The 19,766-nt window shown below is 35.0% G+C and overlaps 2 protein-coding genes across 5 annotated transcripts in view; both read left to right on the top strand.

Annotated features, from left to right (window-relative positions):
- The first annotated feature begins 3,558 nt into the window (after window positions 1-3,558).
- Window positions 3,559-19,766, top strand: part of LOC111381563 (S-adenosylmethionine synthase 3-like) — a 20,685-nt gene continuing 4,477 nt past the window's right edge. Inside the window, exons 1-2 of one of the 3 annotated variants that reach the window (XM_023005354.1) lie at window positions 3,559-3,616; window positions 11,562-11,820. In XM_023005354.1, coding sequence (XP_022861122.1) covers window positions 11,569-11,820 — 252 coding nt within the window. In that variant the 5' untranslated portion in view covers window positions 3,559-3,616; window positions 11,562-11,568. Of the gene's footprint in view, window positions 3,617-11,561; window positions 11,842-12,212; window positions 13,334-19,766 lie in introns of those variants that run through there. The other 2 variants (XM_023005355.1, XM_023005356.1) reach the window with 2 other exon arrangements.
- Window positions 16,061-19,005, top strand: LOC111381565 (dual specificity phosphatase Cdc25-like). Of its 2 annotated transcripts, none has more exons than XM_023005357.1 (3): window positions 16,061-16,218; window positions 16,335-16,473; window positions 18,633-19,005. In XM_023005357.1, exons 1-3 carry the CDS (start codon window positions 16,136-16,138, stop codon window positions 18,813-18,815), a joined length of 405 nt encoding a protein of 134 aa, XP_022861125.1. In that variant the 5' UTR covers window positions 16,061-16,135; the 3' UTR covers window positions 18,816-19,005. The 2 variants fall into 2 exon arrangements, with proteins under 2 accessions (XP_022861125.1, XP_022861126.1); XM_023005358.1 differs by having other exon boundaries at window positions 16,062-16,218; window positions 18,651-19,005.

Genomic DNA, 19,766 nt, shown 5'->3' with positions numbered 1-19,766 from the left:
GTAACAAAATCATATATACCAGTAAAAAATATTCCAGCAAAAATTAATGTCCTTGAACAACAATCTGTTGTAGCAAATAAATTTCAAATACGCTAAAAGCGTGGTCGATCAGTTAGTTCAAAAAACTCTGTACCTCGAAAAAGAAAGGTACACGAGAAAAACCAATCAAAAATTTCAGAAGAAGTAACATTAGAAAATATTGATCAATCAAATATTACAAATATGGTTCCTAAAAAACCACAAATGTTCAAAAATAATGAGATTTCATAAATTATATGTTATCGCATAAATTATGGGAACGGAATAATGTTATTATAGACAATATTTTCACATTTAATATGGCTCTTGATGTTATGCAAAATGAGAACCCTGAACTACAGTCAGTTAAAGACTGTTAAAATAGAAATGATTGGTTAAAATGGAAAGAAGCTATACGGGCGAAATTGAATTCCTTAGAGAAACAAAAAGTGTTTGGACTTGTAGTTAGAACACTTGAAAATGTAATCCTTGTGGAATACAATTAGGTTTTTGTACGAAAGAGAAATAAAAATAATTAAATTATAAAGTACAAAACCCAACTAGTAATCAATTATGAGGAAACATATTCTTCCGTAATGGACACCATCACTTTTAGATTCTTAATTAGCTTAAAAATTTGATATGCGCATTATAGATGTAGTAACTGCATACTTGTATGGTTCACTTGATAATTACATGTATATGAAAGTCCCCGAAGGACTTATGATGCCACGAACAAACGATACATGCCAAAGAACCATATTCTCAATTAAATTGTAAAAATATTATATGGATTAAAACAATCCGAACGTATGTGATATAATCGCCATAGTGAATATTTGTTGAAGGAGGATTATAAAAATGACAATGTCTACCCATGTGTTTTCATAAAGAAAATAAATATTGGATTTGCAATTATGACACTTTATGTTGATGATTTAAATTTAATTGGAACTCCTAAAGAGTTCAACAAAATTGTTGGATTATTTGAAAAATGAATTTGAGATGAAAGATTTGGAAAAAAAATCAAATTTTGTCCTGGATTGCAGATTGAACATTTCGCAAATGGATTGTTTGTTCATCAATCTACATATACAGAAAAGTTTTGAAACAATTTTTTTATGGATAATGCACATCCATTGACATCACCTATGGTTGTTCGATCACTTGATATGAAAAAAGATCCATTTCATCCATTTGAAGATGAAGAAAAGATTATTGATCTTAAAGTATCATATCTTAGTGCAATTGGAGTATTAATTTACCTTGCAAATTGCACTAACTCAACAAAGCTTTTTCTGTAATCACTTTGTAAGATATAGCTCTGTACCAACTCAAAAACATTGAAATTGTATTAAACATATTTTTTGTTACCTACAAAGAACTATTGATTTGAGATTATTTTATTTTCAAAAGTCGGAATATGCTTTAGTGGGATTATAGATGCATATTATCTATCTGACCCACATAAAACTAAATCAAAAATAGGATATGTGTTTACATGTAAAGAAACAACTATATCATTGAGATCTGAGAAGCAATCATTGACAACATCCTCAAATCATTCTGAAATTATTATAATCTATAAAGCAAGGCGAGATTGTGTACGCTTGAGAAATACGATCAATCGTATCCAAGCATCATACGGGTTGACTTCAACAAAAGATAGTCTAACAATTTTGTATGAGGGCAATACTGTTTGTATTGCACAACTTAGAGGGGGCTACATCAAAGGTGACATGACGAAGTATATTTTTCTAGAAAAATTTCATACACATGAGTTTCAAAAGAACGATGACGTGGATATCCAACAAATTCATTCAGGTGACAATGTGGCCGATTTATTTACAAAAGCACTCTAATATCTACATTCAAGAAATTAATTCATGAAATTGAAATGCGTTAACTCTAAGATTTTTAGTGATCAATATCAGGGGGAGTAACTGTACTCTTTTCGCATATCTTTTATCCCCACTGAGTTTTACTAACGAAGTTTTAATGATACAACATTTATTTTACTTCAAAATAATTGTACTCTTTTTCTTTCGTTTGATTTATATCAAACAAGGTTTTAATGGAATTTTTATCAAGCAAGGTTTTAATAGTATTTTTATTAAACAAGATTTTAATGAGACATATATTTTATAATGTATTATTTAAGGGAGAGTGTTGTAAATTGTAAGCTTATTAGGGTTTGTTAGTGAATGACAATTTAAGAGATATGACAAATATGGTGTAAAATTTAGTGTGATACATAAAATTTGATGTTTTTCAATTGTCCCCATTTTGTCCTCTCTTCCCTTTTACGACAAATATTTGTTCTATTAATATCCCCTTTTTTTTCTTTTAGAACTAATAGTTTTTAATTTACGGGGGTGTTCTCAATTAAAATTTTAATGAATTTTATAGAATTATAAAGTATAATGAATTTTGTGGATTTGAATAGATTCTTACAAATTTCATAAGAATCTCATCAAATATGGTGAAATTTCAAAAGATTTGCTTATATATATTTTTAAGCTTGAAATCTATTCAAATATTTTAAAATCTTTGATAAATGAAATCTTTATAAATCAACTAATTTACTAAGAATACCTAAATGTTAAAGGATTTATTAAAATTTCAATTGAAAACACCCCTTTAGTTATAACTGTCTCATTTGATGGTTATTTATTTTGAACATTTATTTTTGAATTCTAATCAAGTAATAAGTAATAAATATTTTTAAATTCAATGTAATTTTTTTAATTGTAATATTCTATTTTATATTTTTTAAGTTTATTTATAAATGTAATAAATATAATTTTTAATTTAATGGTTTTAATAATACTATAATTTTTAATTAAATAGTTTAAAATAAATTTTGGTATAAGACCATCTTCAATGATTTACACCAAATTTGGTGTAACAATTGGAAAGATTACACCAAGTTACACCAAAAAATTGTATTCACACTAAATTCGGTATAGATAATATGAAATGATCTAACTATCATCAAAGATATGAAAAATTTGTAGCCATCTATTTTAATATTTCGAACCCTTCATCTTTTTGATTCGAGACCCAACTTGACTCGCGTCGTTCAATCAATCAACGGAGAACACCTTGATATATAATCACACACATTAAATGTCAACTTCAATTCACCAAACCAAGATTAAGTACTCTCTTTTATTAAGCAATGAAACCAAAGCACAATAGCGTAACCCAGTTCTCTATTCCACATACTTGTAATTAATTGTATAAAGTCCAAAAATTCATTATTTTGGAGCTATCTAATACTTCGACACTAATACCCCACCTAAACAAAATCAGAAAAAGAAACAGAATAAAAGCCAACCAATAATCTCTACCGTTGATCTTGCCAGTTTTCATCATCATAGAGATTTAATTGCTCAATTTGGGACCCATCGAAGTGGGTGAAATTTTAGGTGGCCGCAGGGTGGTTATTGTTCGGGTGAGGTGAGGGCCGAGTCACCCGCACGGCCCCCACTGCAACCCTTCATATCGGCCAATATATAATACCTGTATCCTACTTCTTTACGCATAAATCACACGGCATTTCCTAGTAATCTGCCGTACAGTTTTTAACACAGAGGTATGCATTTTCTATTATTACAAGCATAGATTCAACTATTCAAGATCCTGTGAGAGGACTTCCATTTTTGCTGAGATTCATTGAGTTTTTGTCCATTATAATTGTTGTGGTTATGAATTCCTATTTTTGTTTCAAATGGAGTCTTGTCTTGCCAGGATTATTGTTTGGTTTTGATTTATTCTTAGATTTGAGAAATTAAAAATACATCAACTGGTCGGGTTGAAGAAATGCTGTTTGATTTAGAATCTAAATTACTGAATCTTTCATGATAAATCATCGAGAAATATAAGAATTAAAGCGGAAGCATACCTGAATCAGACATAGTTAATACAATATGAATTTCGCGGTATGATCTTCTAAATCTACACGCAGTCTCGTTTTCCTCTCAGTGATGGAATGCAGTAGAGAATGAATAACACGTTGCGTGTGATCTAGGGATCATAACCTATTTATATGGGGATGTCCTTTGACCTAATTCGGCCCATCATAAAATTAGGATTTGGGCCCGATCTCTACACATATGTAAACCCATACTTTAATTGGATACATTAAAACCCAAAATCGAAACCTTATTAGATCACTTTAATCGGGCTCAACCGAATTCGATAGCCTATAATTTAACACACAATTATTCACACATACAAGCACATCTTTAATTAAAAATCCTTACAATCTCCCACTTGGGCTATATGTGTCACCTTATAATTGTGCATTAAACATAATCTTATGAGTACTCAAAATTTTGCTATCATTACCGAATGTATCCACAAACAATCCCGTCCATCAATCATATCAATATAGAATCAAAGCAGCTTTCGCTACTTTCACGTAGCTAAACCTATCAATGGTCACGTATATCAATATAACTGAATGACATGGATCAAGTATGGATTTGTAGCATGGAAATTACATATAATGTGATCTGTAACATGCCTATTCCCAACTGGTCCACCTTAATACCTTAGCGAGATCATTTTAAACAAGTTCGGAGATAATTAACCAAATAACTTTATAATTGAAAATAATTTTAACTTTAAACCGTATCCAAAATAACTGTGCATGTGTCCAATATAAAAAGCAAAAATGCAAACTCCCACTGAAACTAGATATCCTCAAGAGACATTACACCCATATGAGCAGTGTGCTCATGAAAGACCTTGAGTATCAATCCCTTAGTAAGCGGATCCGCAACCATGGAGTTTGTCCCAATATACTCTATTGACACCTGTCCACTCTGAACTCTTTCTTTAACAGCAAGGAACTTGATCTCTATGTGTTTTGACTTTGTCGAGCTCCTATTGTTATTGGAATACAGCATTGCTGATTTATTGTCACAAAATATCTTAAGCGGTCTTTCTATGTTGTCCATAATACGCAGCCCAGTGACAAAATTACGCAGCCATATTCCATGATTTGATGCCTCATAACACGCTATAAGCTCCGCTGCCATAGTGGAAGTAGCTATGAGTGTCTGCTTAGCACTCTTCCATGAAAGAGCACCTCCAGCAAGCAAGTAAATATAGACTGAAGTGGATCTCCTACTAACTTGGCATCCCGCGAAATCGGAATCAGAATAACCGATGATCTCCAGCTGATCCAATCTCCTGTATGTGAGCATGTAATCTTTTATTCTTTGTAAATACCGCATGACCCGTTTGGCTGCTTTCCAATGATCCATTCCCGGGTTACTTAAATATCTCCCTAACATCCCAACGATGTACGCTATATCCGGACATGTACAAATCTGAGCATACATCAGATTCCCTATAGCTGAGGAATAAGGAATCTTCTGTATTTCTTTAATTTCCAAGTCATTTTTGGGGCACTGACTTAAGCCGAACTTGTCTCCTTTAGCCACAGGGGTGTCACATGGTTTACAATCTTGTATGCCATATCTTTTAAGTACCTTTTCGATATAGCTCTTTTGTGATAATCCAAGAATACCTCGAGAACGATCTCGGTGTATCTGAATTCCTAATACAAAAGAGGCATCACCAAGATTTTTCATCTCAAAATTCTTTGCGAGAAATCTCTTGGTTTCGTGCAATAAGCCTATATCGTTGTTGGCAAGCAATATGTCATCGACATATAAAACTAGAAAAATATACTTACTCCCACTGAACTTGTGGTATATACAATTATCGACCAAGTTCATTTCAAAACCAAATGAGATGATCACCTGATGAAACTTGTAATACCATTGACGAGAAGTCTGTTTGAGTCCATAGATGGATTTCTTTAATTTACAAACCATTTGTTTTGCATCGTCCGATACAAAGTTTTCTGGTTGTACCATATAAATTGTTTCATCAATGTCACCATTGAGAAACGCTATCTTAACATCCATCTGATGTAGCTCAAGATTGAAATGCGCTACCAATGCCACTATAGTCCTGAAAGAGTCTTTTGAAGAAACCGGAGAGAGTCTCTTTATAATCGATGCCTTCTTTCTGTGTAAAGTCCTTTGTGACAAGATGAGTCTTATACCTCTCTACATCACCTTTCGAATCTCTCTTGGTCTTAAATATCCATTTGCAACCAATGCGTTTCGCACCTTCAGGCAATGGAACGAGGTCCCATACGTCATTGTCCTTCATGGACTTTATCTCTTCATTCATAGCATCGAGCCACTTTTGAGAGTTAGAACTTTCCATGGCTTGACGGAAGTTGATCGGATCATCTTCCACCATTCCAATGTCAACTTCATGTTCTTGAAGAAATACGATATAATCATTCGAAACCGCACTTCTCCTTTCTCTAGTGGATCTTCTTAATGGCATTGGTTCTTGAGGGTGTAGAGTTTGTTCTTCTGGAACAATTTGTTGATCTTGAGAGGGAGGTATGACATTGTCTTGATCCAGAGTTGCTTGTTGAACAATATCAGGGATAGAAACCTGATCATTGTCAATGGCAATTGGAGGAATTTCAACATATTCCTCCTCAAAGACAAAGCCTGTAACCCTTTCTCCCCCCGCAAACTCAACATCCTCAAAGAACCTAGCATTTCCTGTCTCGAAAATTGCCTTAGTTGTGGGATCATAAAACTTGTAACCCGTGGACCTTTCAGAATATCCAATGAAATAGCAACTAATGGTCCTTGTGTCCAATTTCTTTTCATTTCGCTTATAGGGCCTTGCCTCAACTGAACACCCCCAAATATGTATATGCTTCAAACTAGGCTTCTTGCCCGTCCAAAGCTCATATGGGGTTTTATCAGTGGCCTTAGTTGGAACTCTGTTGAGTATATAAGCTGCAGTCTTTAATGCTTCACCGCAAAGAGATTCTGGTAAGGTAGAATGACTAATCATACTCCTCACCATGTCCTTAAGCGTTCTGTTTCGTCTTTCAGCAACACCATTCATAGTGGGCGAACCCGGCATAGTGTACTGTGAGACGATACCGCATTCCTCTAGGAATTTAGCAAACGGTCCTGGACGCTGTTCACCTGAATCGTCATAACTGCTATAGTATTCACCCCCACGGTCAGATCTGACGCTTTTAATCCTTTTGCCGAGTTGGTTCTCAACTTCAGCTTTATAGTTTTTGAACACATCCAGTGACTGTAAATTTTCATGAATGAGATATATGTAGCCATATCTTGAAAAGTCGTCTATGAACGTTATAAAATATTGTTGACCATTCCAAGAACTCGTAAGGAATGGTCCACAAATATCCGTATGTATAAGTTCTAAGACGTCCGAAGTCCTATTGGCTTGAAATATCCTTTTATTGGTTTGTTTTCCCTTTATACAGTTGACACACAAATCATAGTCTGTGAAGTTAAGAGGGTCGAGAATCCCGTCAGACACAAGTCTCTTAATTCTCCTTTTGAAGATGTGACCTAATCTCTTGTGCCACAACAATGCAGAATTTCCGTCGTTTAATTTTCGCTTTACACCTCGAGTACTTACATACAAGGTTTCATTATAAGAAGTAATTGTATCAATTGAATAAAGATTATCGTAACCTGATAAAGAACTGGAACCAACCAATTTTGAATCACATGAAACAAACTAAATTTTCTATTTCCAAAAGAACAAGCATAACCAAATTTGTCCAAAACAGAAATAGAAATCAAATTCCGTCTAAAAGACGGTACAATAAATGTCTCAACAAGATCCAAATAAAATCCAGTCTTTAACAATAATCTAAATTTTCCTATTGCCTCTACTTCCATTCTATTGCCGTCACCAGCATAGATGTATCTTTCACCATCACTTGGTTTTCGGCAACTCAGGCAACCCTGCATGGACATACTGATGTGAGTTGTTGCACCAGAATCTATCCACCATGTATGTCTAGGTACCGAAGTTAAATTAACCTCAGAACAAACCAAATGAAGAAGAGTACCTTTCTTTACACGCCATGCGTGGTAATTGGTACAATTCTTCTTCTTATGACCTGCAGCTCCACAGAAGAAACAACTGCCTTCACTTCGTTCCTTATGCTGTTTTTTTTGCGGTGCCGTACCTCCATCTTCCTTATTAATCTTCCTTTTCTTGTTGTTTTTGTCCTTAGAGGTGGTGGCTAAATGAGCACTTTCTGTCTTTTCATGCTTCAATCTTTCCTCTTCCTGGACACAGTGCGAGATGAGCTCATTAAGGGACCATAAGTCATTTTGACAGTTATAGCTCACCTTGAATTGACTGAAATGTGCCGGAAGGGATATCAGAACCAAGTGCACTAACAAGTCTTCAGATAAATCCAACTTGAGTGCCTTTAGTTTTGAAGCAATGTGAGACATTTCCATAATGTACTCCCGAATGTTTCCTTTTCCTTTATACCTCATTGAGACAAGATTTGCCAAAAGTGTACTTGTTTCAGCCTTTTCATTCTTGGCAAACCTCTTCTCAAGGTCCTCAAGGAAACCCTTAGCCGTAGTCACCTTATCGGACATAGTGCTCCGGAATGCTTCTGGAATAGCACGGTTCATGACCATTAAACTTATGCGGTTCGATCGTTCCCACTTTTTCATCTCCCTCTTGTCATCAGAGGTACTCTTATCAGTAAGTGCAGCAGGTTGATCGACCCGTAAAGCAAAGTCTAGGTCCATGACTCTGAGAACAATCATAACGTTCTCTTGCCATGCCCTGAAATTTGTGCCATTTAACATTGGAATTGAATTGATGCTAGCAGAGATATTAGCAGTAGAACCTGAAACTGAATTAGAGAACATTTATTATGAATAGCTCACATGAATATCTTTAATATGTAAATAATAATAATAATAATAATAATAATAATCTCAAATAGTGGTAGGGCCCATCACAAGATATCAAGCACAACATCAATATCCAGTCTTTGGACAGAGATATTGACTTGTAAGCGGTACTCTTGGCGTAGTGATCAAACATTGACGATAAAATAACGTGTCAATCAATCAACCTTTCTTTGGACCGATTTATTGATCACACATTAAACCAAATAATCGTCACACGTTTATCACCAGAGGTGCACGTGTATTCGGCTAAATATTGACCTTCCTTTGAGCTGACCAATATTTCCATGAATAACATGTGCACAAACACTTTTTAACATTCTAAGTTAGTCAATTTTCACAAGAGAGGTTGCTTTGGCAACATGTTGCTTCAATTAACTAATTTTCAAATATTATATCTCTTAAAAGAGAATCACCAATTTTGCATATTTTGATTAGTTTTAAACTTTAGGGGCCTTAGGATTAATAATTCAAAACTTTAAGGGGGCAAAATTAATTAATTTAAAACTTTAGGGGTTGAAATTAATAAACTTGAAACTTTATGGACCATAATTAATTAATTCAATACTTTAGAGGATCAATTAAATTTTTTTTAAAACTTTAAGGGCCAAAATTGACCAATTCAAAACTTTAGGGATCAAATTTTAAAAATTTGAAATTTTAGGGGTCAATTTGAATTAATTATTTAATTTTGAGGGCTTTAATTATAAATTCAGGACTTTAATGGCCCGAATTAATTAATTTTAAAACTTTATAGACTGAATTATTAAATTCGAAACTTAAAGGCCCAAATCTCAATATAACTTAAAGGTTAGGGACTGAAACCTTAATTTTATAACCCTAACCCTAATTGCAACCAGGGGCCTCAACTTATCTAATTTACAGTAGAGGCCCCCGCCCCCAAAAACCAGAAAACCCAAATTTTTTTTTCTTCTTCTGGCGGCGGCGCACTGCGGCCCGCCCGGAGTAAGTGCGCCCATGCAGTAGCGCTGTTGTTGCAGCGCACGCTGCAGTGCTTGCAGCGGCGCTGCTCGTTGCAGCACCGCAGCGCCAGCGGCCCTGCCGCTGCCGACGAAATTCAAATTTTTTTTTTTAAAATCTGTACCAAAATCTGAATCCCAAATCTGAATTTTCTAAACTGAATCAATCCGAACGAAAATAACAAAATTATACCGCAAAAATTTTCAAATTTAACAAAACATATAACCAAAAATTTGTTAAATCTGAAAATTTCAAAATATATTGTAAGAACCAAACTAAAACCATTGATTCTCAATGATTCAACATGAAGAGGCTCTGATTCCACTTGTTGAATAATTTAATGCTTTAAATTACTGGATCTTTCATGTTAAATCATCGAGAAATATAAGAATTAAAGCGGAAGCATACCTGAATCAGACATGGTTAATGCAATATGAATTTCGCGGTATGATCTTTCAAATCTACACGCAGTCTCCCTTTCCTCTCTGTGATGGGATGCAATAGAGAATGAATAATACGTTGCGTGTGATCTGGGGACCATAACCTATTTATATGGGGATGCCCTTTGACCTAATTCGGCCCATCATAGAATTATGACTTAGGCCCGGTCTCTACACATATGTAAACCCATATTTTAATTGGATACATTAAAGCCCAAAACCGAAACCTTATTAGATCACTTTAATCGGGCTCAACCGAATTCGATAGCCTATAATTTAACCCACAATTATTCACACATACAAGCCCATCTTTAATTAAAAATCCTTACATATTTCATATTCTATATTTCTATTACGTGTTTTAAAGTCAGAAAATAGTAGTAATTTTGATAACGAACTGGATTTTAAGATACAAAGTGTTGATTTGAGATGAAAATGTGAAAATATAGGCCAGCAACTGAAGATATAGCAGTATGATTTTTGTGGGGATTTGTACTTGAACACCTTGGCAAATTTGCTCTAGTGTTTAACGAATGATCATGATCTTTACCGTTTTGGTGTAATATTGTGAGTCCATAAATTTGGTTGAGAGGATACATATTCTATTTTTCGGACATGGAAAATTTGAAGCCGGTTCCTGAACCACCTTTCTTCTTGTAATAAAATTTCACTATAGCACAGGGGAATTTTTGCTTTGTTGCAGTATTGCCGTGAAGAGGCATTACTTTGAATCACATACCAAATTTGAAGAATGAATCCAAAGCACATTACATTATTATGCTGTGATTATAAGCATCTCGGAATTATCCCTTTGTTTTCTAATTGTTTTGACTCTTTTCAACAATGCATCAACCTTCCAAAGAGAAATGTGTTTGCATGAGTATGGTACCTGGGAGCATCTGAGATGAATTTTTGCGTATTTCATTGTAGATTTTGAAAAAAATCTAATAAAATCTTTTCGGCTTTAGTTCCGAAAATTACCAGATAAGATGGAGTTAAGACTATAGTTCTTATAGTCATCTTTGTTAAAGCTTTACTATAAAATCAGAAGGATCAATTGATTATAAGATTTTAGCCCTTCTAGGTTCATGAAATTATTAGCAAAAAAAAAAAAAAAATTGAAATAGGAAGGGTTCCTAGTTTTTTGTATCAATTGATTATAAGATTTTAGCCCTTCTAGGTTCATGAAATTATTAGCAAAAAAAAAAAAAAAACTGAAATAGGAAGGGTTCCTAGTTTTTTGTTATTTAAATTGTTTGAATATTTAGCACAGATAAACTTACATGTCTCTCGATATGCTGCTTAGACTCTGAATGGATACCTTCCTCTTCACCTCGGAGTCTGTCAATGAAGGCCACCCTGACAAGCTTTGTGACCAAGTCTCAGATGCCATTCTTGATGCTTGCCTAGCTCAAGATCCTGATAGCAAAGTTGCATGTGAAACCTGCACGAAGACTAATATGGTCATGGTCTTTGGGGAGATCACGACCAAAGCCAACATAAACTATGAGAAGATAGTTCGGGATACCTGCAGAGGTATTGGGTTCACTTCAGCTGATGTTGGCCTTGATGCTGACAACTGCAAGGTCCTCGTTAATATTGAGCAGCAGAGCCCTGACATTGCTCAGGGAGTTCACGGTCATCTCACGAAGAAACCTGAAGAAATTGGAGCCGGTGACCAAGGGCACATGTTTGGCTATGCCACAGATGAAACACCAGAGCTCATGCCACTCACTCATGTCCTTGCCACTAAGCTCGGGGCCAAGCTCACCGAAGTGAGAAAGAACAAGACTTGCCCATGGCTAAGACCAGATGGTAAGACCCAAGTTACCGTCGAGTACGTGATAGCAAAGTTGCATGTGAAACCTGCACGAAGACTAATATGGTCATGGTCTTTGGGGAGATCACGACCAAAGCCAACATAAAATATGAGAAGATAGTTCGGGATACCTGCGAGGTATTGGGTTCACTTCAGCTGATGTTGGTCTTGATGCTGACAACTGCAAGGTCCTCGTTAATATTGAGCAGCAGAGCCCTGACATTGCTCAGGGAGTTCACGGTCATCTCACGAAGAAACCTGAAGAAATTGGAGCTGGTGACCAAGGGCACATGTTTGGCTATGCCACAGATGAAACACCAGAGCTCATGCCACTCACTCATGTCCTTGCCACTAAGCTCGGGGCCAAGCTCACCGAAGTGAGAAAGAACAAGACTTGCCCATGGCTGAGACCCGATGGTAAGACCCAAGTTACCGTCGAGTACAAAAATGACGGTGGTGCCATGGTTCCTATTAGAGTTCACACTGTCCTCATCTCAACCCAGCATGATGAGACGGTTACAAATGATCAAATAGCCAAGGATTTGAAGGAACACGTGATCAAACCCGTGATTCCTGCTCAGTACCTTGATGACAGAACAGTCTTCCACCTCAACCCATCGGGTCGATTTGTTATTAGTGGGCCACATGGAGATGCAGGACTCACTGGTAGGAAAATTATCATCGACACATATGGAGGCTGGGGTGCTCATGGTGGAGGCGCTTTCTCGGGCAAGGATCCTACCAAGGTGGACAGGAGTGGGGCATACATTGTTAGGCAGGCGGCAAAGAGTGTATTGGCTTCAGGACTTGCCCGTCGATGCATAGTGCAAGTTTCGTATGCTATTGGCGTGGCAGAGCCACTTTCAGTGTTCGTTGATACCTACAAGACGGGTAAGATTCCAGACAAGGATATACTAGCCCTTATTAAAGAGAATTTCGACTTTAGGCCTGGAATGATTGCCATCAACCTTGATCTTAAAAGAGGAGGGAACTTCAGGTACCAAAAGACTGCTGCCTATGGACATTTTGGCCGTGAAGATGCAGATTTCACTTGGGAGACTGCCAAGATTCTCAAGCCTAAAGCTTGAGTTTGTGGGCTGTCAGCTAGACAGTACTTCTGCAAACTGAATTTTCGTACAAATCATATAGGTTCCAGGTGTATAAAAATGAGCTTCGTGAGATACATGGATATGATTCGTTCTAGGTCCCGGATTAAAGTTTTCTGCACTTGAATTTAAGGGATCTGGGAGTTTGGAGTATTTGTTATATGTGTTTCTTGTTTTTCTTTTTACATTTTCTCGTATCTCTCCTTTAGCTAGCTATTGTCAGAATGTCTTTATGTATTACTGTCTTTATTCGTGATTTTTGAATTCATCGAACCATAGCTTTTTTAGTTATTACTGTCTGAATATACTTTATTTTACCCTTTATTTTTCTAACTGAAGTAAATTTACTAGCAAAGTATATTTATTATATTTAGCGAAGCATGCACTTAACCTTCACCAGCTTATTTTTTGATCAAATTTAACTCACCCGCTAATTTTCATGTCCAATAGGACCAAAACTATGATCAGAGACTCTGCTTGTGGCCTGTTTGACTCTCATAATATTCTTGTGTTTATAAAACTAAAATGCTGCTGTTCAGGCTAATCGCCTATTTCCCAACCATTGTACCTTCGCTTTGTTTTCAAACTGTCTTCTAAAATTAACGCATTCGGTTTTAGAACATGGGCATATCTTGGATTTTTGTAAACTTGCTTGAAAATATAGATTACAAATATCAAGATTGGTGATCGAGGTATTTTGATAATACCCTTGAAAGTGGTGGTGATTTTTCTGAACTATGATTTTGAGGACTACTTCACTAGCGAGCATGACTTCCTCGAGTGTAGAAATCCCTTCCATGATGGGTTTTAACGTGATAAGATAGAACACAATCCTTTTGTGGTTAATGATGGGGTTTGCCTAATATATAATTTGGATTTGGATTAGAATCTAGAGTTTCTTTTGGGTTTATAAGTCCATATTTATTTGTATTGTCCTTTTTAATATCAAATGGTTAATTGACACAAAATGTTCTTATCATTTGCTTTCATTGTGCATATCGTCCATATCGTTTCATTTTTGACATTTGGACTCTCATATCTACCATTTTTTTTAGCAAATCACTCCTTCCGTCTCATTCCATTCATTTACTCCGTCAAAATGTTGTGTGCAGTCCACTTATATGATTTGTCCACGGCTAATTAATTAAGATACTAATTGGTCATATTTTCTAGATATTCTGGATTTGCAACTTACACAAATCATAAGTTATGGATGATATCTTGAATTTTGTCTTGAACGCAAAAATCGAATATGCAAGACAAATATTGAGTTTTCTAGTGCAATCTCGAGGTATCTATGTAAAAATTGAGTATGTTGAACAAATATTGAGTAGACTGCACAAATTTTGAGTTTGCTTGACTACGAAATTTTAAATTCCCATAATTTTTTATCCTCTAACTACAAATTCGAACTTCTTTTTTTACATTAAATCTCTAAATTCAATTATATTTTCAATGATACAATTTTCCTATGGAGATACGCGTATAACAAAAATTATGTACTAATTTCCTTACACAATCTGAACATTGGTTCCGCATTTTGTAATACAGGGCATGTGTGAAAATTAATACCTAACTTTCGTTGCATCTAATCGAAGGGAAAATGATAAACCATTGAAGATTAATTGAATATAGAGTTTGAAATGTAATTTGGAGTTGTTGATAAAAAAATTCAATCATTCTAATTTCTTTACATTAACTTTTACACTCTTCCATGTGGCAAGATCGACACTATTGATTATAAACACATCAATTACATCATTGTTCAGATTTCTTCCACATAGAGGGATGTCAGCCAAAATGTACACATAGTTTAATCGTAAAAAATTATATAAATTTGAAGTTAGGTAGTTGAGTAGATATGAGATTTTTAATAAACTCGATATTTGCGTATCATATTCGACTTTTACATAGTAAACTCAAGTTTTGCACATAAAACCAAATATTTGTCCATATTTGACTTGCAAAATCGCCAATACAAGTTTGAAATGTCGCCCATAACTTTTAGATTTTTGTTGAGTTAAAAATCTCACATTTTGTTTTAATATGTCAAATCTCAAATTTCTAGAAAAAGATAATCAATTAACTTCTTGACGAAATTACTCTTGGACGAATTACATGCGATCATTTGATGGAGCAAATTAATGGAATGATACAATCACTGGCGGACCCAAGATGAGTCTTGGTGGGTCACTTGACCCACCAACTTAAATTGAATTTTTTTTTTCTTTCGGGTTTCCTCAAAAATCAGATTTGAAGCTTTAGGAAATTATTTCTTTTGTATTTTCTTATGAAATGGAATTGGTGATTCCCTCAAGTGCTCCAAATTCTATCTTTTTTTGGCGATTTTATGATAATGGATTCTTGTTGTGATTTTTGTTTTTGTTTAAACTAGAATGCAATCAATAATGTAATATTTAGAATTCGCTATGCTTTTTGTATTTTTCACTTGAATTGACTGTTTTCATTAATTGTGTTGGAAAGATAATTTAAACGTAAACATGCCTTTTCTTTTGATAATCACAATGTTAATGAAAGATTATTCGATATAAAAGTAATGAAAATGATGTTGAGATAAAAAAAAGCTTACAAACTCGGTGATATTTGAGATAAACGTAAATTTTTATTCTTTGCATGTTTGATTGTGCTCCACCAATTCAAAATGTCTCCGTCCGCCACTGGATACATTTTTGTGAAAAACAATTGATCTTAGGACGACAATAAGGACACATGACCCGTATCAATTAGATAATACATTTTGGTGCTTATAATTTATAAGCCATAATTTGTTGACTTAAAAATTGAAAATTGCTAGTTATATTCCACTTTCAAGTTTCAAGCATTTCTAAACTGGGGCCATATAAAAGATTCCTCTTTAAAAGCGTGTTTATACCGATCCAGTTGCAGTAGACGAGAAAAGATACAAAGAATACGCTGCCAATAAGAGAGGAGGAGATGGCTCGGAGCATCACATACATCACCGGTTCTCAGCTTCTCTCCGTCAAACGCCGGCCCAACATTGTCGTCGTCGATGTCAGGTAGCCTTTTATTTATTTATTTATTTTTAAATAACTATAATTTACTGAAACATATTAAATACTAGTGATCCGTTTATTGTGGGTTGATCGGATTTATGGGATTTTATTTTTTTCAGGGACGAGGAGAGGAACTACGATGGGCACATAGCGGGGTCACTTCATTATGCTAGCGATACGTTTCTTGACAAAATACCCAGTCTTATTGAAGCTGCCAAGGACAAAGATACCCTCGTTTTCCATTGTGCTCTCAGCCAGGTTTGTTTCTCGTATATTTTATTTTCGCCTTCCCTCCCAAGCTGTTCATCATTTATTACCCACCTGGCTTAAATATGAAAACAATAATTAGATTGAGCTATTCGAAGTTTGAGCTTTCGAGATGGAATCCAAAGAGACTAAAAAGCTCAAAACGAGCAATCTGATTTAGTAATGCTATTTAGCACCACTAGTCTTAAAAATACAAGTATAGGTGATACTAATTTAGCATTAAATGTGACTTACTATTAAATCACTTAATTCTACTTTTCATTCAACCTAACACTTAGCGCCACTAAAATTGTGTTGTAGCACCAGTGTGCTATGTATTATTATTCAATTTGATTGTCTAAAGTTCAACTGAGGCAATGCACGTTAAGGGTAAAATCTTATATGGCTTAAAATTGAAAAAATCAAGACTGCAGTTTTGCTCGATATCTTGATTGGGCTTCATCTAAATTAGAATCTGTGGTTTTCCTTTCGGCCTGAAACAGTGATACAATTTGATTCTCCTGGAACTTGTGTAGTATCTTGTTGCTTATTTGCCTGTGGGTCATTATAGTGTGGTTGTGTTGCCAGTTGGAAGAAGGATTAAAGGCAGAATCATTTTGCATTAATTAGTGTCCATCATTAAGTATTTCACTGTTCATTGATTAAAATTTTGTTTTATAATTATTCCTATGAGGTGATGCTTTGCTAAAGTTTGTTTCTGTTTATGGAGTATGCTTTGACACAAATATAGTTTGTAGGTTATGCTTGTTGTCTATCCATCAGAACTTTGCCCAGACTAAACTGCCCGATGGCCCTTTGTTCTTTGGTAACATTGGATGTATGTCACTGGGTAACAAGTGTTGTTGGATTTTGTGTGCTCTTTGTGACAACTAAGGTTTCTTTTCATTTTTGCCAGTCATTGGTATCATCATTAGATAATACAATTATACAAAAACAGATCAGATTGTGAGTGTATGCTGAGTGTTAATTGCCACCCCTTGTTGCATTTTCTTTTCTCTCTCTTTCATTCCTTTTGCTTCGAAATTAAGCTTTCGTAAGCAATTATGTCACTTCCCCCGGACGACACCTGAGTCACAATGATAGAATGCTTAAATTTTGTATGTGAAATGTTACTCGAACGATCAACTGGCAGATTTAAAGTCCTATATATGGTATGCTTACGATAAGTTTACCTATATAATTCATCTGTCTTTCTGATTTATAAGAAAATATAGTCGAACTTTTATTCTTATTGACAACTATATTACTCAGTTCAGAATATTTTCTTGAAATTGTTCTGGATGGATAAACCCCCTTTAAAATTTGCCCAAAGGTAAACTATATGGTTTTTTGGGAATGTCAGCAATGGAAGTTCTAACCCAGAGTTGGGTCGACTACTTCCAGAAATGAGTGATGTGGAATATGGATGGAGACGGAGCTGTGCTGTTAGATACTTGATGTGGGGTTAGATATAAGTAAAGTGAACTGCATTTAGACCACCTAGAGTGCTTTAGATGCACTGTATTAAATGGTTAGTTTTTGTTTGAGATTGACAGACTGTGCAGATGAATGGAAGGAAATTGAAGATTTGTTTAGAATTTTTATGGTGCCTCCCAGATATGGTAAAGGCTCAACAAATTGGTCATGTGCAGTTGGAGAAGAACAAACTATCTAAATACAGATCCAAACTTACATCAGAAGAAGTTAAATGCTTGAGTGCTCAATCAAAATGCAAAAGCAACTCCAAATAAAGAACTCAAATATTCTCGTGGCAATGATTCTGCTGTAGGGTTATAAGATGTCTTTCTTTCTTTTGCTTGTTGTAGATTTGTTATCCAATGGATTGAGGGTTTTTACGGAGAGTATGCAGTTAGTTTTGTGTTGGATTTGATGTGGGTTTGTGTGCAAGCTCTTGGGATATTGTAAACGATCAAGTGAAGTTTCAGTTTGTACTTGGTACTTGGGTCGAACTCTCTTAGCAATTTGTTGGTAAATGTTTACCTATGAAAAAAAATTACCACACTCGATCTCATCACGTGATTTACTTTTGGAGTTCCAACTAGATGGATCTTCAACTTAATTGTTGCTAATAAATTATTTCACTTTATCAATTGATTTGAACACTCAATAAATTTTATACTTAGCTGATTATTAAATTGATATTTGACTAGCAAATGCTTCTTCTGAAGGTTCGTGGACCCAAATGTGCTAGAAGGCTTGCTGAGTATCTTGCTGAGGTGAAAGAAGAGACGGGGATAAAAAATATCATGGTTTTGGAACGCGGTTATAATGGTTGGGAAGCCTCGGGAAGGCCTGTTTGTCGCTGCACCGAGACTCCCTGTAAGGGTGAATGAAGTCAAGTCTGCTGGAAGTGTCAATGCAAACATAAAATAAATTCACTGTAGTCTTGAATCCGTGAGGGTGAGTATATGGATTTATAAGAGTATCAATATTGATGAATATGTGAGCTTTGTGTATGCTACATCATATAAGAAACTTTAAACTTCTTTTTAAGGCAATGAGAAGTGATGATAATTTAAGGTATTGCAGAAGAGAACCTACAACTAAACGTTACTTTTTCTGTTGTGTATGTGAGATTTGATGCATCAATCAAATTTTCTCCTTATGATTTGTATATTCTACTCATCAGAGTTAATGACCTAATAATATTTTTTATGAAGCAAGAAAACTTTATTCTTTTAATTTGAGAAATAAATGTTCATGTTAAAACAAAATGGTATATATAATTTTTTAAAAATGTTTTACCTCTATTTGTTAATCCACGTATAGGTGGAACTTTGCATAAGGCACACGTGTTGTTTAATAAAGTTAACGATATCAGTCATTTAGTATCATAATTACTTGATCAGATGAATTAGTTTAATCAAAACAAACCAAGAATTGATTCAAAAATCAATTTGGTTATACGTCAAAACAAGAAATTTGGCATCCATTACAATGGCATAAGAAATGGTTGATTTGTTCTTTTTTTTTTTTAATTTAATTAATTCTTTTACCATTGATTAGAGCATGGTTCGACGATTCGACCCTTCAACTCTTATTGGTCAATGTTCGGGTCAAGTTTTAAAATATTGGTCTTCCGGGTATTATTTTCAATTTTCTTGAACATAGGGGTGTGTTTGACTTATCAAAAACTCGGGGTAGTAAATACGAATTTCGGAAGTTAACCAGCCCAAACTCGCTATCTTGACTCCGGGCAGATAACATAGAAAACAATCCCGATCGTCGTCTAAGCGCAGAAGAAATTAAAGCAAATTGACCTCTGCAAAAATGGTGAATTCTCA

Source organism: Olea europaea, unplaced genomic scaffold (assembly GCF_002742605.1).
Source record: "Olea europaea var. sylvestris unplaced genomic scaffold, O_europaea_v1 scaffold2333, whole genome shotgun sequence".
Lineage (NCBI taxonomy): Eukaryota > Viridiplantae > Streptophyta > Magnoliopsida > Lamiales > Oleaceae > Olea > Olea europaea.
The sequence above is the reverse complement of the archived record's forward strand: the minus strand, read 5'-3'. Positions and strand labels throughout refer to the sequence as shown.

Coding starts and splice junctions, on each gene's coding strand:
- LOC111381565 (XM_023005357.1), top strand. CDS start 16,136: ATGGCTCGGAGCATCACATACATCACCGGTTCTCAGCTTCTCTCCGTC. Junction 16,219..16,334: donor ATTGTCGTCGTCGATGTCAG/GTAGCCTTTTAT, acceptor TATTTTTTTCAG/GGACGAGGAGAGGAACTACG. Junction 16,474..18,632: donor TCCATTGTGCTCTCAGCCAG/GTTTGTTTCTCG, acceptor ATATTTGACTAG/CAAATGCTTCTTCTGAAGGT.